The sequence below is a fragment of the Myotis brandtii genome, unplaced genomic scaffold, assembly GCF_000412655.1.
Source record: "Myotis brandtii unplaced genomic scaffold, ASM41265v1 scaffold107, whole genome shotgun sequence".
Classification (NCBI taxonomy): Eukaryota; Metazoa; Chordata; class Mammalia; order Chiroptera; family Vespertilionidae; genus Myotis; species Myotis brandtii.
Window position 1 is genome coordinate 927,885 of NW_005353629.1, and position 26,859 is coordinate 954,743.

Below are 26,859 nucleotides of genomic sequence, written 5' to 3' on the forward strand. Positions count from 1 at the left end.
GGGAATGAGGCCTACGCAGCAGGAGCCCCGTCTCCCTCCAGCAGGGCTCAGGGAAACGGCTTCCTCTTAGCTCTGGGGCTGAGCTGCTGGGTCAGCAGGGAATCGTTCGGGGTCAGAGGCTCTTGGAAAAGGCTCCTCTTCTCAACAACGACAACAACAACAACGACAAGACACAGAAGGCGCGTTCAGCGCTGCTGCCTTGCTGGCGCGTCACTGGCTGGGAACCGTGTTGGGTGTTGGGTGTGACTCCTCTGGGTGCTCCCGTTCATTAGCAGGTGTGTTCTCTGCTGTTTGGCAAGGACATCTCTGCAGTCACAGCATATTGTCAAGTTGCTCCCCGTGTTTCCAGGCCTCCTTCCCCCCTGAACCCCTCCCTCACCGCCCCGTCCCCAGGGGAAGGCAGTTGGGGGTCTCTCAGAGGTGGGTGAGGGCAGCATGAAGCAGAGGAAAGAACATGGCTGTGGGTCAGGCAGACCTGAGTTCAAATCCTCCCGTACCAGCCTCGGGGTGAGTGGAGGATCTTCCGGTTCCTCTTTGGTGCCAGAGAGATGGCAGCCCGTGCATCCCGGGCTGGTTCCGAGCTCCTCCCACACCCGTGTCAGGGCTGTGACACTAAAGCTGATCCCATGATCGCACGCGACTGCTTTGGGGAGCGCAGTCTCACTGAGGTGCTGCTGCTCAGACGCACAGACAGTTGGCCTTCGTGTATTTTCTCTCTCTGTGTTTGGAACTCCAGTTTCCGCCAATGACAGGAGGGGTGGGGTAGACGGAAACTTGCCAAAGGAAGGAAACTCTGTCTCATGGTTTAAATCGGTAATTTCTGGGTTAACTGCACTGCTTTGCACTCTCTCCTTCTTGATTTTTTTCCGGGGCCAATGTCCCTGGGCTCCTAGGAGAGGTGCCATGGCCCTGGTGGGGGGTCCCGCGGGCCTGCTGGTCTCTGCCGGGCACCCCCATGCTCCCGACGCCCTGTGCTGCTCTCCCTGGAGGGGTGGCCCGTTCTCATCCTTGGGGTCCATGTGCTGGCACCTGCCGCTGAAGGCCGAAGCCCCCGGCATCCGCCTCCATGGGTGAGGTGGCCACTGCCGCTGGCCTCACCTCCTGACATCCACGCCACGGCTGTGGGACGACCCAGGTGCTCCTTCCAAACCATTTAGGGGGCTCCTGCGTGTTTCTGGGGAGTCCACACGCAGGGAGGAGAGGTTTCCAGAAGTCTCCAGAAGGTTGAAGGGCAGATGGAGTGGGAATGAAGACATACCCTGGCAAGGCGGGTTCTGAGATACAGGTTCCTGAGCTGGACCAGTCCAGAAGCTGCTGGCCGGGGACCTCTCTGGGGTGGGGCGCAGGGAAAGCCTAATATCAGAGAAATCCTGCCGGTTAGGTGCTGGGAGGGGCTCGCGAGGGCAGCTGGGAGGCCTGGCGTGCGGGGGACCTGCAGGGACCTGCAGAGCCATCGGGGACTTTGTGAGTCGACCTCCTGAGTTTACATCCTGAGTCTACGGTCAGAGTTAGATCTTTTCTTTGAGCCTCGCATTCCCCAGTGTTGAATGGGGACGATGACACCGTTTCTGCAGGACAAGGGGAAACATCACAGGTACGTGGTGCAGTGAAATCCGTGGTTAGTTGCTCACCTCTCATCGTTAGCTGTCAACTGTGAGGAAGGAGCTAGTGAAATCTAGTTGATGGAGGTTATGACTTTGCCTTGGATTTCTAGCATCCAGAGCATGAAGATATTTGCTGTACTCATTCCCACTTCTGGCGTTTTTCTTCTCTTATGAAACCAATGATGCATCTTACAACTTACGGCACCTTGAATCCAGGAAACACGTTATTTATTTCCACTTCATGTAGGTACAAGACTACAAGATACACTTTGGTGTTCCTTTCTATCTCGTTTTGCTACTAGATGGCATGTCCATTCTGTTATCGACTCTCCCCCTCCCAACTCCTTCTTCCAGTGAAAATTGAGAAATAGTTGAATTTTAGTGATAAAAATGTAGCTGAAACTTTGAAATGAAAAAACAGTGGTTTTAAATGGACAATCTTAAAAATATAAAGTTTCAAAAGCAGAACGCCTGAGCGCCATACAACACACCCTTCTGCCATTTTTTCTTTAAATATTCACCCTCTGGAACCATAAGCTCCATGCAGGCAGGGACCGGGTAGAAATCACATTCTCTGTCTAGGCTGTCGCCTGGTGGCAGGCCCAGTAGAAGTCTTTCTGACGAGGGATCTAAAGAGAAAGGCCCACTGACTTCACCATGCATGTCAAGCAAATAAAAGACTAAGAAAAGTCTTAAGAAAGATAGACGGCTCCATTATGAAGAGTACAAGAAGGGATTAACTTGAAACAGCAGCATGAAGGATTCCAGTGAGACTTAAGGGAGGACTTCCTGATACAGAAGCTGTGAACAGGAGTGGGTAGAAGAACCACAGTGGCCCCCTTCCCGACGTTCACTGCTGGGGGAAGTAGCTCTGACTGGGAGTGGGTAGCTGACCTCCCAGGGTGTTTCAGTTCTCTTTGTGGGTGAATGTGTTTTCCTTATGGCAAATCATCTCTCTTTCCCCCACTGTGAGCGTGAGCCTCAGGTGAGACCTCGCAGCATGTCACAGTTGACAGCTGTTCTCACGGTGGGTACATGGAAAGCTGGGAGGCTGTGGAGGCTGAGTCATGGGCTTGAGCTCCCCACTCCCCGGGGTTCAGACACTAGGCCAGCTGGGGACCTACCTTACTGTCCACAATCTGGCCTCTTTCAAAGACCATCTGAGTGTTATAAACCCAGCGAGCAAAGAGAACTTGTTTTGCACCGAAGGAAAAAACACACACAAACCAACAACAGCTTTGCTGACCTGTAAGACCCTGTAAGCCTTGCGGTGTTGGCTGTGCCTTGTAATAACTGATCTCTTGACTAAAGAAGAATGCTAATCAGCCGGACTTTGCCAACCTCTGTTTGTTGCCGGTTGCTAGGTGACAGCTAAAGAAGATTAGCCCATCATAGATCATAGGTGAGTGGAAATTTCTGTCCTGTGCTTTGTTAGTAGTGATGGAAAATAGCTTAGGGCGTGTGAGGCAGGGGGCGGGGTAATCCTCTTCTATGCTCTTGGATGGTTTTAAAAGAGCCCCTGTCTGTCCCAACAACCCAAAGACTGGGAGAGGCAATCGATGGCTTCTTGCTGTCCTGAGGTGCCCTCGCTCTTGGTTCTCTTTTTCCTGTCCTCGTTTCTCCAGCGAGGACGGAATGTCTGGTGGTGTAGAAAGCGCGAGCCAGTCACCCAGCTGTACCTGTCGCATAACTGCTGTAGCCCGCAGCTTCCTCACCCACACCCCGGGAGAAAATAATCTGGTGTATTTCCAGGATGGTTGTGAGGATAAAGACAGACAACAGGATGAGAAATGTTTAGTTAGCAGAGGGCCTGCCCATAGAAAGTACCCAGGGTGCATCGCATGCTGTCGTCATCACCACCATGATCCTATGTCATGTCTCCCTGTTGGTTCTGAGTATTATTATTCCAAAGGGAATGCACCTTGATTTCCCTCTCTTCAAGACTGACGTAAGATGATAGGGGTGGAATGTAGGCGGTAGGAATAGGGGTGTTCACTAAACATTTGTTTAAATTTGCTCTATGAAGTTTCCCAATAGAATGTGGGGGGAAAAGTCCAGTGACACAAGATATGCCATTCAATTAATTTCAATAGCACTGCTTGATTTAAGGGCAATTCAACAGCAAAAAATGGCCGAGCGCTGGCCACCTACAGAGCGTTGTTTAATGTACTGAGCATCCAGGATGAATGCAGCTAATGCTCTTGGGTCAGAAAGCTCACAGTTTCGTCAGGGAGACCAAAGTGAAGTCAGACTGTCATGGCAACAAACATATGCCAGTCGTTTTCTGAAAGAGTCTAATTTCAAGTACCTTTATTATTTTTAAATGTAAGGAATTCAGAGTAAATAACTCAATGTTATTTTGGTTGCTTGACGTAGTAACACTTTTTAGACAAATAACGTCACAAGTAGGGAAAAGGGTCTTTTGTCCAGTGCTGTCTTCCAGCCTTGCTTAGGGAAGCCTGTGCCGCGCTGTCGCTGCTCCCCTGGTGGTCCCGTGTCCTTGTTGACATAACATTTAACATTTACTTTACGGCCAGGAAAGAGGCACTGGTGTGTTACAAAATCAATTGAAAGCCAGAGGAAAGAAGGAGAGGTTAATAGTTAACATGCACAGGGGTTGGAGTTAACTTCAACGTTTCCCCTCTCTCCTCCTTCAGAATTTCCCACCTGCTGCCCACCCCCCACTGCAGCCGGGGGGCTGGCGGGAGGGCTCCTTCTGAAAACCTGGTCCTCAGGGGTCCTGCTGGGTCAGTGGGCTCCACTGACTAGATCAGTGATGGCGAACCTTTTGAGCTCGGCATGTCAGCATTTTGAAAAACCCTAACTTAACTCTGGTGCCGTGTCACATATAGAAATTTTTTGATATTTGCAACCATAGTAAAACAGAGACTTATATTTTTGATACTTATTTTATATATTTAAATCCATTTAACAAAGAAAAATCAACCAAAAAAATGAGTCATAGGTTCGCCATCACTGGACTAGATTCTGCTCCCAGTCTTAGCCTGTGGCCCGTACCCACCTCTTCACCCACACCCTATGCTGCGTCCAGTGCGTCATTTCCCAAATAGTGGTACCCCCACCTGTGTGAGGTCTCTGTCAGCTGATCCATGTTGACTTATTCATGTTCATGGAACGCCTTCCCCTCTAACACTGCTCAGGTCTCCCCAGCCCCCACCTCACATGGGAACCCATCTCCCAGTCAGCCTTGGTATTTTCTGTCTTTGATGGCTTGTGTATTACAGGCTGTGTTGGTTTTAGATTCAAGTATTTATCACGACCACTCCCACGGCAACCTAGGCCCCACGTTGGCAGAAAAAGCCAACATCTATTCTTAAAATCAGCCCACGCCAGGCTGTGTGCGTTCTTTGTAAGCCCATCGGCCGGGATCATTTCCTCCAAAGCACAGCAAGCACCGTGTATAGGAAAGGCTCAGGACGGACTGCAGAAGGACGCTTGTGTGTTACCCCCAGAGGAGCCTACAGGTTTAGTAGACTTCCGTAACGGGGCACATTTCCCAGGCAGCCCTGCAGTGCAACACTTATCTGGGAGAAGCAGTGAGCAAAAGTATTGGCCTTCGAGAGTTTCTCTTGCATATGAACTACTTTAAATTGCTTAATTCTCTCTCCTAGCTTAGATACTGGTGGACTTGCTGTCTTTTGCTGCATGCATAATGCCATCTAGTGGCCAGAGAGCACATGACACTCATTTACCCCAGTGCTCCTGAGGCTATGGATTTGGGGCGTGCACAGGGTTAGATACTGTGCTTCTGTACTCCATCCCCACTGTAGTATTGTGTGAATATAGTATTCATTTGAATGTTGCATAGGACAGGGGTCCTGGGCTCTCAGTCTGGCGACAGATGAGGAGGGGCAATCAGCAAACACAGCGGCCACCTGTCACCAGGCGGATGTAAGGCGCGCTAGGGCGTTGGCATGTCTTGCTTGAGGACAAGTTCTTCCTGACCTCGTGAGCATGGAGGCACTGGGTGGTTATCTGCCTGGCTATAGGGAAAGGTGAGGTTTTTGTCTGTGCGATTTCTTTCTGGGTTGCCTGTGATGCAGGTATTCTGGCTTGACGTTTATTCAATGATAGCATTGTTTTCTTTCTCATCTACCTTTGTGTAGTTTTTCTAAGAGGGCAGGAGATTTTGTTTTTGATTGCGTTTCCATAACCAGAGCAACTGGTCAAAAGAATAAACACAAAGAGGTATAGTTTAAAGGTCAGTAGGGGAGCCACTGGGGAACCCTAGCACACACCACACCCAAAGGAAGGCAGGAAAGAAGCAGAGAAATGAGGAACCGACGGGACCAAGACGAAACAAACACCGAGAGAGCAGGCTTCAACTCACCCACACGAGTCACGGCTTTACGCAGACTGAAACCTTCCATTAAATGTCAGACATTGTTAAAATGGACAAGAAACACATGGTAAAGGCATAGACAGGCTGAGAGTAAAAGGATCAAAGATACACTGTGCAAACACTAAGTACTATAAGAAAGCTGGTGTGGCGATGTTAATGTTTAAGCAAAGTAGATTTCAATACCAAGAATATAACCAGAGCTAGACATTGCATAATGATAACAGGGTCCTTTTTATTTGGGGCCCTAAATGTGCTTGTAGCTAATAAACAGGTGTAACAAGTTTCAAAGTATAGGGAGCAGCGGGAATGAAAAGGGAAGTGGGCAAGCACAGCAGTGGGAGATTTTAACGTCCCTCTTTAATAAAAAGGTAGACCAAAAAAAATCAGTACCGAGACAGGATTGGAGCTACTAAAATAGTGAAATCAAGGAATGTGTTATGTTTAAAGAAGTAAGATTTAAAGATCTTGTAGTTGTTATCTGAACCCTCACTTCTGAGTGATACTTGATAAGCAGCATTTTCTTGTACACATTTGGATGTGGTGATGATTGAAATGTGTCTGTAGGTTCGAGAAATCAACCAGAACTCGCTCCCATGTGCCACCTGGGGTGGGAGCCCTGGGGTCACAGCAGTAGGACCCAGTCTTCATGCTTTAGGGTGTCTCAGCCGTGTGGTAAAATACTTTTTGATGTGACATTATAGCACAGGCAGAACCTTTGATCTTTCCCTGGTAAACTACACTAAGCCACGCAAACAGCCTCTCAACATTGGCCGAACGTCATGATTTCATCTCTCTGGGTCAGGGGCGCAAGCTTCCTTCAGCCAACCCAGCAGGCTTCCCAATACTTTCCGGACCGAAAGCCCACGGCAGTTCTGTAGGAAGAGTTGGCAGACTTGGCAAATAGAAATGGAGTGCCCAGTCCCATCTGAATTTCACATAATAGATGATTCTTCACTAAGAGACATGCTTACACTCAAAAACCATTGGCCCTGGCCGGGTAGTTTAGTTGGTTAGAGTGTTGTCCCGAGATGCCAAGGTTTTGGGTTTGATCTTTGGTTGGGGCACATGCAAGAATCAACCAATGGCCCTGGCTGGTTTGGCTCAGTGGATAGAGTGTCATCTGGCGGATGGAAGGGTCCGGGTTGCAGGCTCGATCCCCAGTAGGGGGCGTGCAGGAGGCAGCAGATCCACGGTTCTCTCTCATCATTGATGTTTCTGTATCTCTCTCCCTTTCCCTTCCTCTGCGAAATCAATATAAACATGTATTAAAAAGAGAATCAACCAATGAATGTATAAGTGGGACAACAAATCAATGTGTTTGTCTTTCTCTCTCACAAAATCAATAAATAAGAGCAAACAAACAACACCCCCCTCCTCCATTCATTGATCTGAAATTCAAATTTAACCGGGCCTTCTTGTGTTCTGTGCTACTTCGGAAGGGAAATGTGCTCTTCCAAGGGGCTGCTGAGCCGGATGGAAGTTTAAAATGCCCAACAGGCACCTGCCTTCAGGGTGCCCCCTCCTCCTCTAACCTCCAGCGACATCCCTTGTCAGATATGCCGGAGCAATAAAAAGATATGGGCAAAGAGCTGCTCTAAAGGTCATTCTTTATTTAAATATTTTGATGATATGCATACAAATAGAGTCTCCCAAGGAACAAATATAAAAACTAATACAAATCACCCTTTTGGGAACAGAGAAAGCCATTTAGAAAATGTGATTATGCTATACACATGCAACAGGCCAGGGTTCCCACGCCTGGCCCGGGGAGGAGGGGGGGGAAGGGATGGAGAGTTGGGGGGAGTTTAAGACCAAGTTTTGTTTGTTCGAAGTAGTTAGGTCGTGTTTACGTTCCACACAGTAGTGCTATTCCTGCCGCATACTTGACAAAATATAACTACTAACTCTATAATAATAAAAAGAAACAACAATCCTAAGTAGAGAGTAAAAAATTTAGGTGAATGGAAGAATGACCTTCACCTTGGTCATGCACTTATGGTGTCTAAACATATTTGCCTTTTATTCATAGTCAGTGGGAGCAAAAAGTATCAGTCTTGTGCATAACACAATTCAAGTCAACATTTCTATAAATGTGCTACAAAAATAATATGTTTAAAGATTCATTCCCGTAAGCAAAATATCTTGAACAATAAGAAAATTACATAGTATTTAAAATTTCTGAAAATGATTGTTTGTTGTGGAGAATATTTATATAAATTGTTACTGATGTGAACATATACTTTGAAACCTGAAATGGATTTTTTTTTCAAGGAGCAATAAAAATATAATCTATTTATTTGGTCAAAACACCCAAATCGCTTTCCAAAAAAGGGCAAGGGTGTTACCCAAATTCATGTCAGTTACATATTTAATATGTAGTAAGTCATGATTGCCTAGTCAATAACTTTGAGACAGAATAAAATACTAACTTCAAACTCATAATTCTATAAATTATAAGGTCTTTCAATGTTTTGAAATTTTAAAGAGAGTGGCTTGTAAAACCCACTTATGCCACAAATATTGATTTGGCACCCATGTTAGGCACTGAGGATAAATACCAGCCCCAAAACAGGCGTGGTTCTTTCTATACTGTACATAGATAGCATTGTGGTGAATTTAGCTGTACAGAGTTAGAAGATAACAGAGCCTGAGGTTTTAGAAATAGTATATTATTACTATCAAAAGTAAAGTGATTTTATAGTTATGAATTTTCCCCTGGATAATTCCACTGAATTGGAAGTATTCAATATCTTCCTGATTACTGAGACAAAGGGGAGGTATAATGCTATTTTTAAGGCTATACAACACACACACAATCATACACAGTTATATGCACAGAAACATGTAATGTGTTCTTAGCATGTCAGTGCTCCAAAATTCAGTCCCCAACACAGACGGGAAGACCTCTAGCCTTAACTGGTCGCCCAACCTGTGTGCACCTTTGGGAGAGTGAGTGTGGACAGTGTGGCAGGTGCAGGAAGGACGGGCTGCAGAAGAGGCTGTGCGGGGGCCGTTGGCTTCCTGGCTCTGCTGTGTGCTGCTGACCTGGATGCTCTGTTACTTTGGTAAATTCCCAGAAGCTAGATTCCCTCTCTCTTTAACTTGCTTTGTGACTATTGTATGGCCACAACTGAGGGCCTCCTGGACGCTGAGCCGGCCAGGGCCGCTGTCTGTCAGTGACGGAGACACTTTAACTTTGTGTACATGCTTCTCGTCTCTGAGGCTCATGAAAGGCAGGTCCCCTGGAAACGGGAGACAGTTACTGCTGTTGACCTCTGGGAGACTGCAGGCATCTCAGGCGTAGGGGTGAGGGCTGCGTTGCGCTGACTGCTCAGGCATATGGGTGAGGGATGTGCTGTGCTGGCTGCCCAGGCGTAGGGGGAGGGCTGCAGGTGCTGGCTGCTCAGGCGTAGGGGTGAGGGCTGCTCAAGTGTAGGAGGGTGAGGGCTGCAGGTGCTGGCTGCTCAGGCCTAGGGGTGAGGGCTGCAGGTGCTGGCTGCTCAGGCGTACGGGTGAGGGCTGCAGGTGCTGGCTGCTCAGGCATAGGAGTGCTGCACGGTGCTGTGCTTGGAGACCCTGGTGGACGCGGTGGTTACAGTGCAACCAGAATGACCAGACTCCTCGGAGCTGAAACTGGGCGGAGGGCCAGGGATTCCAGCTCCCGTAACCACAGTCCTTCTGGCCGTCACGGCTGTTTCAGAGGCCACCGGGGCGCTGGACTGCAGGGTGGAAGCGGGTGTCAGCACCCGCTCGGTCACGGTCACGCTCCGCCCGCCTGCTGCGCTGGCCTGGGCCCGAGCGGACTGCACGCCCGAGCTGGGGGCCAGGAAGCTCTCTCGCTCCCTCACCATCACGTAGTGTCCGTCTGGCAGGTGCGCGGTGCCTTCCAGGGCCCCGGACAGGCCCCCGCTGGGCTGTATGAGCCTCTCCGTGACCGTGATGTTGCCTTCATTAGCATAGTGCTGATGAGCGTAGTGCTGATGAGCACAGCGCTGATCCCCCGCGGCAGAGGCGGGCGCGTACACCCGCTCCGTCACTATGAGGCCCTGAGGCTGTCGGGGACCCAGGACCACCGCGGGGGGCGGCCCAGTGGGGCCCGTGGCAAAGGATGTTTCTGTCACGATGACATTTCCGGCTGCCAGTGGGTCAGGGAGCTGCGCGGCTACCTGCTGGCCCTGCTTAGAGGACACAACCCTCTCGGTGACTGTTTCCCGAGTTATTTCCTCGGCACTGGCTTCGCACACAGATGTGGGAACTTGCACGCTCCCAGCCGAGGAGAAGGAACTCTCTGAATGGACCCTCGTTTGCTCGGAGAGGGAGTGGGAAGCGGATTCTCTCACGGGTGCCGGCCTCTGCTCAACTTCCAGGCCCATCTCTATTTTTCGGCCCAAGCATACTTCAGCCAGGGTCCTGAATTTCAGTCCTAAGTCATCCAAGAAGTGGTCATCCAGCTCTCCTTCGATAAAACTGCAACAGCCAATGGAGCCGTGGAGCGACTCGGTGTCCTCCTGAGAATACAGCAGGAGGCAGTCTTTGCCTACGAGGCTGTCATCTTCCTCAGTGTAACAGGCGGCTTTCTAAAAAGGAAATAAAAACAGAGGCGCAGAGTCAGTGACACCACCTCATTTAAGGACAAGACTATATTCCTGCCCAAAATCCATAACGAGCAAATTGCAAGGAAACGTTAGGTACCCACACTGAAGGACATCCGGCAACAAATTGGCCCGTATTCTTAAAAAATATCAGTATTGTGAGCCTAGTCGCCATGGCTCAGTGATTGATTGTTGACCCACGAACCAGGAGGTCATGGTTCAATTCCCAGTCAGGGCACCTGCCAGGGTTGCGGGCTCGATCCCCAGTAGGGGGCGTGCAGGAGGTAGCTGATCAATGATTCTTTCATCATTGATGTTTCTATCTCTCTATCCCTCTCCTTTCCTCTCTGAAATCAATAAAAAAAAATATTAAAAAAAAAGAGTGTGGGGTCATTGGTGATCACTATTTAAGTCAGCTGACGGACTGGTTCATTGGGTTGCACTCTCTTCCCTAGTTACCTGTCTGCAATCTCAAAAAAGAAATAACAAAGTCCCATCCAGATCCAAGGCAATAACTAGCCTAATCATATCACATTCACATATACACAGCTTTTCTCCCAAACCTACAACCCAACCCTTACCTCAGTGAAATAGCTTCCTAGGAATTCCTCACTCATGGCAGCAGCAGCCGCGCGAGCTCCGGCCATGTCTCTGTAAATCCCCGTGGCCCTGGTGGTCCTGATGGTTTCGCCGCCCTGGAGGGCTCCTGCTGTCCCTGTGACCTGGGTGGTGCCCCCGGAGAGGTGGCTCCTGTGTTCCTCCCACCGCCCTTCCACCTCGGACATGTCATGCTGCACTCTGGTGAAGGAAGCGGAGCTGCCTCCTTTCACGGTGGTCTCCTTGGCTGCCACGCCTCCCACTCCGCTGCCCACGGCCACGCTCTCTCTGTGATCCGCTGTCAGCAGCGATGGCACCACCTGTGAGGGCAAACGCAGTTGAGAACTGAGTCGGAGGGGTGAAGGGTCCGTCCGGGTGGTAGGATCTGAGCTAAGTGGGCACACAATAAGCTCTTTCCACAGAAACAAATTCGGAAAACAATTTTGGGTTGAATAACTTTTCTTTGAGTCTTCTGAAGACCCCCTTCTACCTTCCTGTTTTTTTAGATGATTATAATCCAAGGAGAAAACAAAAGTTATTTAAATACTAGAGGACCGGTGTGCAAAATTCGTGCATGGGTAGGGTCCCTAGGCCTGGCCTGCGATCAGGGCCGATCGGGGCCTTCCGGCTACCTGCCGGGGCCTCCTTTCCCCAGCTGCTGGCTGCTGGCTGGGGTTTTCCTCTGTTCTGCGCCACCCCCTGGTGGTCAGCGTGTGTCATAGTGGTGAGCAGTCAAACTCCCAAGTGGATACTTTGTATATTAGCCATATATATGTGTGTGTGTGTGTATGTGTGTGTGTGTGTGTGTGTGTGTGTGTGTGTGTGTGTGTGTAGTCACGGCTCATTTGCTCTGTTGGCACCAACTGCATTCCAACTTTTCTCTAGAGTTTAAAGCCTTCTTTATGATGATAGAACTGTTATTTTTTGTCTAGCTGGACACATGGTCATCACAAACACAGATTCTATTTTTAAGCCTCCATTGCTGGTAGAAGTGCCACCTGACTAAGGCTGGTGAATGGGATTTCAGGCAGATAAGGAGGATGTGTCTTTTGGGAATGTGGGGACAGCAGTTAGTGTCTGGAGCATGAAGACAGCAGGGGATGGAACTCATCTGTGGAGGGACGATAAGGAAAAAGGAGCCGGCCGCCATATGGGATCACCATGTTGGTCCTGGACCGCCCACATGTATACTTCAGCCACTGTTGTTCTGAGTTCTCGGATACTTGATGCTAAATCATATCCTATTAGACATGAAGCTCACGTGAAGACTCAGTGAAGAGAAACAGGAGATGCTATTAAGTAGGTAGAAGAGGGGGTTTTGCAATCTTTTACAACTATAATGGGTAATGGGCCAACCCTATGTACTGAGAAAATGAAAATGCAGGAACATCTGGTTGTGAAAAACTGCCCATTTAATATTGGTAATAAGAAATATTTTCATCCTAAATCTCTACACACTCTTGTTCTCTCTAACCTTTGTTCTACATTCCCCGTGTCATGGCCTGACCCTTTTTCTACATTCTCTGTAACCCAGGACCTGCCACAGTACAGCAAAGCCACCTCAACTCTGCCCTGGCAACGAACACAAAATATGTCTCATTTAAAGGCATGCGAATGAAATCTGTAAGGACCACGTTACTCTCTCATGACCTAACATGTTAGAAACACTTCCCAAGGGCCCTTAAAATCAGAAAAGAAGACGAGGTCCATGCTTATCCCATGATCTGACCTTGTCTTCAGGTGGTGCCCCTTCGTTATTCCAAGCGTGCAGCATCTCCACGGTGCCAGGAATGGGGGCGAAGCCTTTGGCGCCTTCTCCACAGTGCCACATCAGCAGTAAAAGTGGTACAACTGGACAGAAACAAAATTAAGCACAAAAAAACGTTAGTCCCAACTTAATTTTAAATGTATCATATAATTTTCGAATTTGCATATATCACTTCCTGGAATTCAGTCTTCACTTATTTACAACCCTATTTTTTCCTTTTCTTTTCTTCACCCCGATCCAATCTCGCCTAGCTTGTCGTGGGAGAGGCACACCAAAGTCTGCAGGCAGGATGTGGGGTCCTACAGATTCAGGGGCCTTGTCTGTCAGGAAGAGGTGTCTGGTTACTGAGTGGAACACTAACACTGAATACAATAGTATCTAAATCATCATAACCAACTTAAAGACTTCAACTTTTTAAAATCATTTTCATCTTTATTTTTATTTATTTATATTTTTATTAAATCCTCACTCGATATTTTTTCCATTGATTTTTTAGAGAGAGCGGAAGAGAGCGGGAAAGACAGAGAAACATCAATGTGAGAGAAACACATGGATTGGTTGCCTTCTGCACGTGCCCTGACCAGGGCCTGGGCCAGGGAGGATCCTGCAATAGAGGTACATGCCCGTGACCGGAATAGAACCCAGGACCCTTTGGTCCTCAGGCCAACGCTCTATCCACTGAGCCAAACTGGTTAGGCCACTTTCATCCAAAAAAAAAAAAAAAAAAGTGTTAAAAAAAATCAAAAGCTCCTAAGGGTAGAAACATTTTAACATGCTCAAATATTCGAGCACATTGGAATTTCTATAATCCTTCACCACTTCCTCCTAGAGTAGAATTGGGCAAAAGGCAGATTCACTGAGGTTCAAATCTACCTTTGAGTTACTTGCGTATCACTTTCTAAAACGATTCTGCATTAAAAAAACCCTCAGGATAGATCTAGAATTCAGTACAATTTCAGAGCTCCCCGCCCCCTTAAATCTCATTCTACCTCCAGGAGGAAGTGAAGGCCAATCCTGGCCTCTCCATCAAGGTCATAAAGACTTTAACTACACCTGTGCACAGTCCACCAGAATTGGGTGTTACTGCCACTCCCATTAGGCAGCTTCCAATGACGAAATGACGACTCCCTAGACATTTCTTATATTAACAGTTGACAGCACAGTCACTGTAGCTACTGTGAGCAATAAAAAGACTGAAATCAGCCAGGGGCAGTTCAACATTTGTGCAAATTCAGCAAATATTTGTCACAGGTGTACCAGGTGCCACGTGCCACAGTAGGCCCCGGGGCATGTGAGTGAGAAGGCAGTGCAGGGAATCCCCAGCTCCGGGACCTCCCTACCAGCCTGGGGAACTGAGGGAAGTCATTTACTGGTGTGTGTGTGTATCATAAAGCAGAGACGATGGTATGAAAGCACACTGTACACTGTTGAGTGGTGAGCACTCAATCGCACACCTACTGATGGCTTCGCCAAGCTCTCCCTGTCACTGAAATGGCGGGGCTGCCTCGGAGACGACCCTCTGCCCACGTTCACTGGTCAGGGGCAGTGGTCTTCCACGTGACCCCAGACTGCAGCCCTTTGTTCTCTCATGAAAGGAACCCTGAGGTCTTGGAGGACATGCAAGGCAGGCAGGACGGGTCCCCACTGTTGGGAAGCACAGAAGTCTCAGTGCTGTGGGCCCCGCTGAAGGGCAAGCCACGCAGAGGGTCGGGGAGGTGGGCTCTGACCAGTTGAATGTGCAAAGCAAAGATGAATGAGAATAAGATGAGCTTGTGAAATAACCTTGTATCCATAACGCAAATTCAGGCACCCAATCTTGTCTGAGTGCCTCCTGTGGGCAAGGCCCTGTCCTAGGCACTGGGCAGCGAAGAAGAGACCAGGGCCTTGCCTCACAGAGCTGCTCAAACGGGGACACCACCTACGCGAAGTAAGTGAGAGAGAGGCAGATGCCACAGGATTTCACTCACATGTGGAATCTAAAGAACAACACAAATAAAACAAAACAAAACAGAAACAGACTCACAGACACAGAGACCAGACTGCGGGTTCCCAGAGGGGAGGGAGGTTGAGGGACTGGGTGCAAAAGGTGAAGGGATTAAGAAGTACAACTTGGTAGTTACAAATCGGTCACAGTGATATACAGTGCAGCACAGGGAATACGGCCAATAATATTGTAATAACTATGTATGGTGCCAGGCGGGCACTGGAAATATCAGGGGGAATGAATAGTAAAGTATATGATTGTCTAACCATTATGCTGTGCACCTGAAGCTAATACAAAATAATACTGAATGTAAACTGTAATTCAAACATTAAAAAAAAATGTTTTTTTTTTTAAGTGGGGACCCCAGCGTTGTCTATGTTAAAAGGTTGCTGAAGATCATGCATGGTAGCCTTGGTGATTTAAATCCGAAAATGATACATTTTTATATAACCAAGTTCTGAGGCGTGCTCTAATAACCTTTGGTGAATTCACCAATGATCAATCCTTGTTTCCCTCCTCACCCTCAGTGTTCAGTGGGTGAGGATAACTGTAAAGGACCCACGCCTACTGTGGTAACAACTCCAGGAAAGCCCTTAATGACCAAAGGAGCCAAACACAGTACTCACGCAGCAAGAGCAGAAGGGCTAAGATGATCAGCGCGATGGCGGCCGGCCCCAGGCCCACGGAGCCGCCGTGCAGCACTTCCACGCAGCTGCTGCCGTCCAGGCACTTGCACACCGTGAGCTTCAGGATCTGCTTTTCCGAGCAGCTGAAGCCCTGACTGTCTGAAATCAGGAGCTGGATGTCGCTTCTCCCGGGCTTTTGCTCGCGTTGCTGCAGCAGCACGCTGGTACCTGTGGGGAAGAGGCAAGAGGGAACGAAATGAGTGATTACCGAGAAGGGCAAGAGTGAGTTATGGAAACACTTTATTTTTAAATTAAGTTTTTATTGATTTTAGGGAGAGAGGAAAGGAGAGAGACAGAAACATCGGTGAGAGAGAAACATCAACATTGATTGGCTGCCTCCTGCCACCCCCTGCTGGGGATTGAGCCAGCAGCCAGGCATATGCCCTTGACTGGGAATGGAACTGACCCTTGGTGCATGGGTTGATGCTCAACCACTGAGCCACACTGTCTGGTCTAGAAACAGTTTTTCGTGGCCAATAACATTTAGCACCAGTTAGAAGCTTCATCCTTTCTTCATGGCTCTATTTTTTTCCTTTTGCAGGGAGGGAAGGTGAAACTATCCACTTTTGGAGACACCCCAGAGGTAGGCTGGCATGTTGGTATGAAAAGGGTTTGGTCTAATTTCTTGCTTAGTCCAGACACTCCAAATACGTGGGTGAAGAGCAAAGGATAGGAGTGAGACATGCCTTACTTTTATGATGATTATCTTAACAAATGTGTGTGGTTTGCCAAATACTATGAACTATTTTATGTACTGGGAATACAGTGACACACAAGTGGTGAGTTAAATGGTACTTCTATTGAATGACCTTTATTTTATCATTTCATAAAAAAATTGTTATCCAGGCAATTTCAAACGGACAACAGAGAGAAGAGCTTAATTAACCCATGGTGCCTGTCACCAGCTTTAACATTACTGAAAGCCTTGTAAAGTGATTGTGAAGTTGTTAAACTTTAAATGTTTAACAATAGATCTGTAAATTAAGAAAAACATGGGTATGATATTTGAAACTTTAGAAAACAAACACTAATCTCTTAGGAAAAAAGTCTTCTGGGTGGGTCTTTGTATATTCAAAACCACCCAGAGGCTCACATCAAGAAGGCGGACTTACCTTCTGAGATAGCTATGTCCAGGAAGTGGCCATAGCATAAGGCTGTCTGGCATGAAGGGTCACAGAGACCTTCCTTAATGGGTGTCCATCACTCACCCGCTTTGTGACCTTGAACAAGCTACTTAACTTTAGTTAAATCAAGGTTTCCTCAGCTAGAATGAAGGAATAGTGTTGTGGAGAAAGGATTAAATGAGATCATGTGTCTGAAGGGCCGGCAGAGTGCCTAGCACATGATAAGTGATTAATAAATGTTACTTTTTGCTTAGACGGGCAAGATGCTCCTCAGCTTGTGAGACACAGTCACATCTTCAAGAGCAATTTAGAGAACGCCCAGCTATCATTAGGACATTAGGTGATTTTTCTTCTCTCCCTCTTCTGTTGTTCCAAATGGGATATTGGATTCGAGCCAGACAAAGGACACTATGCCCAAGGTTCAAAACCTCATTTTATAACCCCTTTGAAAATTGTATTGGCAATCCTGTATAGTAAAAGGGTAATATGCAGATTGTCCCCTCCACCGGGAGTTTGACCTGAGTTCAACCAGGGGGTGGGGTCGCCCACCAACCGCCCACGTCCCCTCCCCCTGATCGCCTGATAGGGGCGGGCCGCCTGGACCCCACCCGTGCACGAATTCGTGCGCCGGGCCTCTAGTATAATTTATAAAAGAAACCCAGCCTCTAGTATAAAGGTTTTCAATTTGTCTTAATATTTTGACGTGTCAGCCAGTGACTTGGCTTACTTTCTTTGTGTACGATTTTCCATTGCTCTGCCATGCCAGCTGGTTTGTCAATGATGACGAAAGTGAAAGGGTCACTGTTTGGGTACCCATCCAGGTCCCTCGCGGTCACGTTCACATACTGCACGTCATCACAGACATTCAGCACTGGGTCCACCAGGGTGGGGCAGTTGTCATTGATGTCTTCCACCGTGATCACAACAGTGCCAGTGATGGTTTTTCTAGGAGAATCTTAAAGGGAAGAAACATATGTATATTCTGATTCTACTGCTGATAACAAGCATAGTTTGAATTTTCTTGCCATTTTCATAAGAAGGTCCTAACAAATTAGGACACTTCCTATCCTAGATACTTTTCATAGTTAGATCACGTAATATCTTTTAATTCATTAAGTAGAAATGTGAAAATTTCTCCACTGGAGAGATTTGATTTTTCTCTAAGATCAAAAGGAAGGTCTGTGATGTTGGAAAATAATATCAAACCATATATAACCAAGAAAAATATTATTTAATAACTTACCTTCTGAGATAGCTAAAATCTTTACAGTGTATGTACCATTTTGGACATATCTGGATTCAAAATCAGGAAATTTTACAAGTTTAATCTCAGATGTGACAGAATCCACAGAGACCCAGTTGTCTATATCTTCCAATTTGGTATATCTGTTTAAAACAAACAAAATTAATTTGAATTCTGGATAAACTGTACCTCTCTAATGTTTACAACTTTTTCAAGTTTAAATTTTGCTTCACTGTATATGTTCTTGTTATAGGCATTAATTTGAAATGCTTTTAATTTCCTGAAACCATCCTAAAAGCTTCTCTCTTTACTGCATACAACACTTACTTTGGAACCTTCCTTGTTCCTGTAACTCAAGACACACACAAGGGCGGCCATCCTTTGCCTGCTTGGCCGAGGTTCACAAGTCTGCCTCTAGCTCTCAGTCTACTCTGCCTGAAGTTTGGGGTAAACCTTTGGAGAATGATGTAGTTACCCAACGAGACCCGGCGGAGAAAAGTGGTCTCACATTCTATTGTTTATTGGCATCATATTGTTTATTATCAATATTTAAAAAGACCAATTTTAAAAATGGAAGTACTTTAACATTTTGGAATATTGTTGATCGCTAAGAGCAATAAGGCTTCTTTCAGTGAGAAATGGTTCAAAGTGAAAGCAATGCTGATGAAGTGATTTCTGGGTTCCTTCCCTCAAAGCCAGAATTAGTGTGGAAGGAGGTAACTTTGAGAAAGGCAAGGAGAACTTTCATATTATGTCTTCAGAAATGTATGTAATTTAATACCATTGCGTTTACAAATAACTGAATCCAAACATAAGCCAATGAGTATTTGGTTCAGTTAACCAGATTGATAATTTATTTTCTGTTAAGTGGCTGTTTGCTAATTTATAGCAATACTTGTTTACATTGCTATTTAAAAAATTCCAATTATATACTTTAACTGAAACTTCTGCTTTTTAATACTTCTACCAGTAAGGGATGATACATTTGAATTTTCACAAGTATTTCTGAATTTCATGTCTAGAATTTTAAAGCCTGGACTTAACTGATGTCAATGGTTTCCCACATTCATAGTTATAATAATACAGGCAGAGTCTGTAAGAAGGATCACATTTCCCATGTATGTGATCGCAGTTACGGAATTTTTTCTCTTCTCTACGGTAGAAATTATAGACACCATTCAAAGTAGGATGGCGGCTCACATGTTATGCCAAATATTGATAAACAGTGGATGCATGTGAATAATCAGTAAAACAGTAAATTATGACAAAGTTAACGAAGTAATTCTTCTGTCTCTGTCAGCATTTCTAAATAGCAACCGCTAATTAGTTAGGGAAATGTTAGAAAATTATATAATTTAGTTGTGCATCCCATTCCTTATCTGTTCAATAAGAGGTCTGAATCGACCTTTAAGCTCTTTCTCATACTGAAGTTCTGTCATTGCATGCTAGAGAATGAAAGAAAATCCTTTTGAGAAATAAGGAACATGGTTCATTATTTTTTTCCAGGCAGAACATATATTTTGATATATTTATCACCCTTAATAAAAATAGCAGCCAAAGTTAAATAGGTGGGAAATATAAGTTTCAATAAATAGCCCAGTATTATTGCAGGATAATGAACTAGAACCTGTAAGCCCCTCAGTGGGCAGCAGTGAGAAATGGTCAGAGAGAGCATGCGTCCTCAGGGCTGGGGATCCCCGTAGGGACGGCCTCGTTAGGGTTGGAGCCGTGGAAATAAAGACTAGACCACAAAACTCCCAAGAAGCAGGGCGGTTCCTGCAGGTATGGTGGGCAACACCGGGTCACCAAGACATTGCAGAAAACACAGCGGAGGCTGTTTGTGAATATTATTTTGGGAAAAGGCAATTTGCTACTCTTGGACGATGAATTCTATTAGGAGTCACCAAGCCCGGCTAGTGTGGCTCAGTAGTTCAGCATTGACCTATGAACCAGGAGGTCATAGATTAATCCCCGTTAGAGCACATGCCAAGGTTGCGGGTTCAATCCCCAGTGTGGGGCGTGCAGGAGGCAGCCGATCAATGATTCTCTCTCATCATTGATGTTTGTGTGTCTCTCTCTCCTTCTCCCTTCCTCTCTGAAATCAATAAAAATATATTTTTTAAAAAAGAAGTCACCCAAAGGAAAGAGACTGTTGCAGGGCATTCAGCATTCTTGCTGTGGTTGACCACGCACGTCGACACACTGTTTTACAAAGTGCTGGCACCCAGGGACGCTAAGATAGATTACCCAGACGCAAGGACAGCAAGGCAACCGAACCACCCCGGCTGACCGCAGGACCGGCTGTGCGTCTGGGTGGCAGGCGGGGCTTCTTTAAATTTGACCCGAGTGACTGTAACTGGGCTCTGTAAGTAACCGTCTGTAGATTCGTCTTCCCATGGCATGGACCTGCGATCTAAGGTGTACCTTTACTCTGAACATTTACCCATCATGCAAACCTGAGGTGTCGCTCTAAGGGGGCACAGCCCAGTCCCTTCTGCAGGCACAGTGGTGCCATCTAGTGGGCTCTCAATCCAAGTATCCCAGTAAAAGCCACCATGACTGAGACCAAGGTTCCTCCATCCCTGCACCAAACAGCATGGTTTCAATGAAGAGTCATTTCCAGGATTGATGTGCAAATGGTACTGGTTTCTCCACATTAAAATACATGCGGCAACTATTTCTTTTAACCAACCTGGTAGCAAGTGGAATTTGCAATATAATTTGTGACTTCCTGTGCTAGCCAGAACTCTCTGAGGCGAGGGACCCCTCCAGGGGAAATGTCTCCCTGCCTCTCAGCGGCAGGGACAACTCTGGAAAGTTAATCTAGAGCCCGTTGGGGAATTAGAATGCTGGGTGGGAAGAAATGAACAGTTCGCCTTTCATTGCGATTTTGTCGTAAACAGGCATTGAGAGTAATTTACAACGAGCAACTCTACTCGTCACTATCTCTTACTTTACACGGGCTACTTTTCCAGTGTCTTCGTCAAAAGCTTCAAATTTCCCAATAACTTGGCTCAGGCTTGTTTTTTCCATGCTCTCGCTGGTGCGAATGGAGATGGTGCTGCTTCGGAAATGAATGCCTTCCTTCACATTTTTCACCTTGACTTTGATGGGGATGGGTGTCGGCTTATATTGACTCTTCACTGACTTGTGGAAAGGGGCTTTATTAGTAACAATAACGCTGAAGTCAAGATGCTTTATTTCTTCATAATCTAATTCCTAGAAAGGCAATACCAAAGGGAACTGTTCAAAAGAGAGAACTAGAACACACACAGAACACACACACATACCCACATGTGATTTTAATGTTACATAGGACCATTTAACACAGCAGCTCTGAGTATTCCAACTCATATTGATATCATGCAGTTAAAAATCTGCCAGTGTGGATATTCGTAACTGTGAAGGATGATTATGAAACATCCCCAATTAATTTTTTTAAAGGTCAATGTTATTTAAAAAATATATTTATTCTGAACAATTTGAAATGATTTCTTTTCCTAAGCAAGTTAATGGGCATTCAATATCAGTTAATATTTTTTAAACTGGTTCCATGGGTTTGTTCTGGGGAAAGGGCTACAGACATAGTACTTACCTTAATAAGGATCACGATTCCTTCATTAGTTTGATTATCAGTTTCTATGCGGAAATAACCCCTTTCATTTCCTGACGCAAATGTAAAGTTTGCTAACCAATTATCCGAGCCTCTCTCATCTTCGTCCAGCACTTTTATGCGCATCACTTCTACATTGACTCGGTTTTCTTCAACTGTCCCTTCATACTGCAAATCAGGAGCACAGGATTTTCATGTTAATGCCACACACACACACACGTCATACATTTTTAGGTGAAACTAAGGTATGAATATGTGGACACATTGGTTATGAAATAATAGTTACCCTTTGACTCTCCACCACAGGTATTTTGTCATTGACATCCAAAATACGGATCTGAACTTGAGCTTGCTTGACAGGCTTATCTGTTACTTCTCCTTCGTTGCCATCTCTGGCTTCCACTGTCAGAGTGTAGCTGCTGCGTTCCTGCAGGGCAATGCAAATACCCCTGGGGTGAACATCAAGCCTCCAAACCCGTCTTCCTGGTTTTATTCACTTCACCATCAAGGAAATGCACCACAGTGCAATTGACTCATAAGTTTCCTGATCTGCTGTTATTCGTGTGAAGATGTTTATTTGCTGTCAGCGATTTTCCAGAAGGGGCAGAGAAGCCTGGAGGAGTTGCTGGTAGTTAATTTCTTAAAGATGTCCTTGGTGATATTAGTCAATTTCTTAAATCTGTCATTGGTGATATTGTTAGGAGATGAGTCTCTCCTTAAACCAGTTTGTGCACAAGAGTGCTGTTCAAAGTGGCTTTTGCTCTATCTTGGCAGTGATGGCGAGAATATAGGGATCAGTTCTTTCTACCATACACTTCATTTTTAGCTAATAGTTAAGCCAGAAAGACCTAGTCGCCAGGATAACCTGGCCAGTGAAGGCAAAATGTGGTGACCTTGACCTTTGTCCGGACATCCCGAGAGATCTGATTCTTAGAGAAGGTGCCCTAGAGAACGGCATCTCAGATGTTCACCTCAAATGAACCCTGCTCTTCCCCATGCCCCCACAGCGCCTCCACCCGAGTGGCGGGGTGGAGGTTACAGGGTGGGCAGCCAGCACCGTGCGTGGGGCGGCTGTGCGGGGCAGAACTCAGTGACAGGAGGACAGCAGAGGCCGCGCCAGGCTCCAGTGCTGGCTCTGTCTCTTACTAGCTGTGCTGGATACACTCGCTTCCTTTGACCCCCAGTGTCCTCCTGTGTAAAAGGGGTGGATAATGAATGGATCTGCCTCACTGGGTTTCTAGGTGGATTAAATGGGTTCATCTATGTAAAAGGTGTGGGATGCACCTGGCATATGTAAATGCCCCATAAGGATGATTATGGGCTAAACTTGCCATACTTCAGGGACAGCAGCTTATTAAAAAGTCACACTACTTCAAAATAATACTTTTCCATTCTAATTTTATTGAAGGCATAGAGTAGAGGTTTAAGAGTAATAAAATTCTTGAATTCTACCAAGATCTCAGTAGGAACATTGGGCACAACCCTGTCCCTCTCTGGGCAGAGTGAAACATCCTCCCAAGAGATACAAAACGTACCGACTGCACTTGGGTGATGATTTATGGTTCTTAGGGTCATCACCATTTTACTCATGCACACTGTTAAAATCTTCAAGTACGCAGCACTTGTAAAATCTTCTAGATCCCTTTTAAAATTTTTCCTTTTCAGTTAGAAATAAAAATGTGAAATGTTTGAGAGAACAGCCTTTCTAGGACACCTACTCAAATTGTCTTCCAATTTGGGATTCACAATAATTCTTCCCTTTACAGATAGTTCTATAATGGGGCTGCCACCTCTACCTGTTTGCCTTCCCAGGCATATCTCTGAGCAGTAGAGGAGACCTCTAGTGTTTCTTTACAGAACTGCACACAAAGGAAGCTCTCCAGCAAATGGAACCCCGGCTGGAGAGGCCCCAGACAGTGCTGTCCTTGACAATTTTAAATTTTCTAGCAGCCACATTCAAAAAAGTAAAAAAACAACAACCCTGATGTTAATATTAAAAATATATTTTATCTAACCTATGGTATCCCAAATATTATTTCAAAATGTAATCAACAAAAAATTATTAAGATGGCATTTTGCATTCTTTTCTTTTTTCATACTAAGTATTCCCAATTTGGTACATCTTCTGTTTGTAGCACAACTCAATTTGGACCAGTCACATTTCAAGAGCCCAATGGCCACATATGGCCAATGGCTGCCACATTGGACAGCACATCCCTAGGAGGGGATAATTCTAAGAGTTAGCCTATGAACTAGAAATACAAAACAAAGCAAGAAAACTGAACAGAGAAACAGAGAGGAGAAGCTGAAAGAATAAAGGAGAGTTTAGAAGATGAGCAACATAAAATATTCATGTACCTCTCTGTCCAAGGTACTACTGACTGTATAAATCTCTCCCGTGTCTTTATTCAGGTAGAACATTGCGGGGCGAGCAGGCTCCTGAGATACGATTTTGTAGGAAATTTTAGAATTCATGGAATTGGGCTCATCTGCGTCTGTCGCGCTGATTTTCATCACAAGGGTGTCTGGCATTAGAAACAAAGGCATCCAGAATGAAACAACCTTGACCACATGCATGTATGTTATTTTATGTATCATTTCAGCTTGTTCCAAGGAGGATTTCATGTGTTTATCAAAACCACAGCTTACCAAGATCAAAAAACTGAACTGGACAAAGAAATAAGTATGAATGGATTAAAGGAGTAAGAAAAACAAGGAAAGGGCAGGACCAGCGTTAGTAATACAATTCTTAGGGTGAAGTCCCCAACACTTGCTAGAGGAGGGCCACAGATTTATTTACAATAGCTCTAATAAAAAAAGAAGAACGAACAGATGCTTATTAAAATACAAACAGTTCAGGAGAAGCACAGCTGTTCTTCAGAATATGATCAAAGAGAAATGTCTTGCCTGGCTGGTGTGGCTCAGTGGTTGAACATGGACCTAGGACCCATGATCCATGAGGTCACCGTTTGATTCCCGGTCAGGGCACATGCCTGGGTTGCAGGCTTGATCCCCAGTAGGGGGCGTGCAGGAGGCAGCTGATTGATGATTTTCTCTCATTATTGGTGTTTCTATCTCTCTGAAATCATAAAAATATATTTTAAAAAAGAGAGAGAAGAGAACCTAGAGACAGAACCTAGCGAGAGAACATGGCAAAAGATCCTGGACAGAACCTGGCTACAGAACTTGGCTGGAGAACCTGGAGAACCTGGCTGGAGAACCTAGCAAGAGAACATGGCAAGAGAACCAGAACTTGGCTGGAGATCGTGGCCAGAGATCCTGGCTAGGCTGCTGATCAACTGAACGCTGTCTCCGTGTCATTCCTTCTTCACCGACTCCGTCCACACCTTGGGGAACCCCTGGACCTGCTGGGGTTGGACCCCAGCAGAGAATTATTATTCAATGGTTATAAATTTTCAGTTATATAAGTTCCAGAGATCTGCTGTACAACATTGTACTTATAGTTTACAATGCTGTATTGTACACTTAAAATTTGTTAACAGGTAAATCTCATGTTAAGTTCTTACCACAATTTTAAAAAAGAAAGAATAATAGAAAATGAGATGTCCATAGCAATCTTTGAAAAGTTTAGACATATACTCCTGAGACTCTAGAAGGTAATGAATGTGTGCAGGGTTATGTGTATGCCCAGGAAAGTTAGGGCCTGAGAAGTCACTAATTCCTCATTTTTGGATGACCTTGAGGCTCTAAACAAGCAGAAAGTAATGTCTATGAAACAGCTGCAAACTATCTGCACTGAAAGAATGACCACCCCCGCCCCCCCACACACACACATACAACCATGACAAAGGCTGGTAGGTTTTTTGGTTCAAGGCATTTAAGGAAAACTCTCTCCAAGCAGACCACTATGCTAACTGAACAGAGACTTTGGTGGCTGCACATGAGAAAGAATTCAAAATTTACAGAATTGGCCCAGTAAAGTCATCAAACAAATAAACAGCAACAACAACAAAATCTGGGTGGGGGGTATTGACTGATTTTCAGAGTTGTCACATTCTATTATTTTAAACTAGTGCCCCGGTGCACAGATTCGTGCACATTGAAATAGAACACTCTATTGAATGATGCCAATAAACCTGACATGAGTCAAAGGTCAGCAAACTACTGCCAGCGGGCAAGGCTAGTCGGCCACCAGTTTTGTAAATAAAGTTTTATTGGAACACAGCCATGCCCATTTGTTTACATACTTTCTATGGCTGCTTTTCTGCTACAAGGCAGAATAGCTGATACAGAGATCCAACATGTCACATCCATCCACCATATCTGTTCTGCGGGTATAAAACAAGTCATGTAAAATCTTTTGAACTTATCACAAAAAAGCCAGTTCTACACCTAGAGCAACAGGCTTGTTACTATTTGTCCCGTGGTTAGTATGCAGCCTCCATGGAGTCACAGGAGGTCGCATTCAGCCCCACAGTGGGGTTACAATGCCTTTGGGTATCTACACTAATAAAAGAGAAACATGGTAATTGGCGTACGACCGCTACCCTTCCCATTGGCTAATCAGCGAGATATGCAAATTAACTGTCAGCCAAGATGGCGGCCGGCAGCCAGGCAGCTGATGCGAACAGGGAGGCTTGCTTCCTTCAGTGACAGAGGACTCCAACGTTCCCCGCCTGCCTTGCCGGCCTCTGAGCTTCAGTTGGAAACATTGTAACATTTATAGAAGATAAACAAAACCCCAGAAACCTCCTGTCAGTCAGCCGGGATCTCAGAGCTGGAGTCGCAACATTGTTTCGAATACAGAAAACAAAGGCCAGAAACCTGCTTTCAGCAGCCGAGCCTCAGAGAGAAAGCCGGCTCTCAGCTCCAGTGACAGCCATAGAAGGTAAATAAATGCCAGAATAAAAAAAAAAAGAAAAAAAGGAGAGGTTTGGAGCTTCAGTCGCCCGCCAGCCTGAAAACGGCCCTCAGCCCCTCACCCAGACTGGCCAGGCACCCCAGTGGAGACTCCCACCCTGAAGGGTGTGTGACCAGCTGCAAACAGCCATCATCCCCTCACCCAGGCTGGCCAGGCACCCCAGTGGGGACCCCCACCCTGAAGCAACAAGATGGCGGCTAATTTGCATACTGAAGGCAGGCGGCAGCAGGCAAGGCTGTCTGCGGTCTGGGACCCGGATCTGTGACCCTGCCAGGCGGGGGCAGTGCTTGAGGCTGTCCGCAGTCTGGCACCTGGATCCATGTTCTCACGAGTGGGGCGGCAATGCTTGAGGCTGTCCGCGGTCCCAGGACCTGGATCTGTGACCCTGCCGGGTGGGATCAGC

At 46.1% G+C, this 26,859-nt stretch overlaps 1 protein-coding gene across 1 annotated transcript in view; it reads right to left on the reverse strand.

The window, feature by feature from the left end:
• Positions 1-7,557: 7,557 nt before the first annotated feature.
• The window catches only part of DSG2 (desmoglein 2), a 35,627-nt gene continuing 16,325 nt past the window's right edge, over positions 7,558-26,859 (reverse strand). Inside the window, exons 6-15 of the mRNA XM_005857062.2 lie at positions 23,933-24,099; positions 21,861-22,001; positions 21,557-21,742; positions 20,915-21,180; positions 17,962-18,104; positions 17,446-17,673; positions 15,535-15,762; positions 12,886-13,007; positions 11,141-11,476; positions 7,558-10,544 (exon numbers count right to left, since the gene is read on the reverse strand). Of these exons, the coding sequence (XP_005857124.2) occupies positions 9,504-10,544; positions 11,141-11,476; positions 12,886-13,007; positions 15,535-15,762; positions 17,446-17,673; positions 17,962-18,104; positions 20,915-21,180; positions 21,557-21,742; positions 21,861-22,001; positions 23,933-24,099 (2,858 nt within the window). The 3' untranslated portion in view covers positions 7,558-9,503. The remainder of the gene's footprint in view (positions 10,545-11,140; positions 11,477-12,885; positions 13,008-15,534; positions 15,763-17,445; positions 17,674-17,961; positions 18,105-20,914; positions 21,181-21,556; positions 21,743-21,860; positions 22,002-23,932; positions 24,100-26,859) is intronic.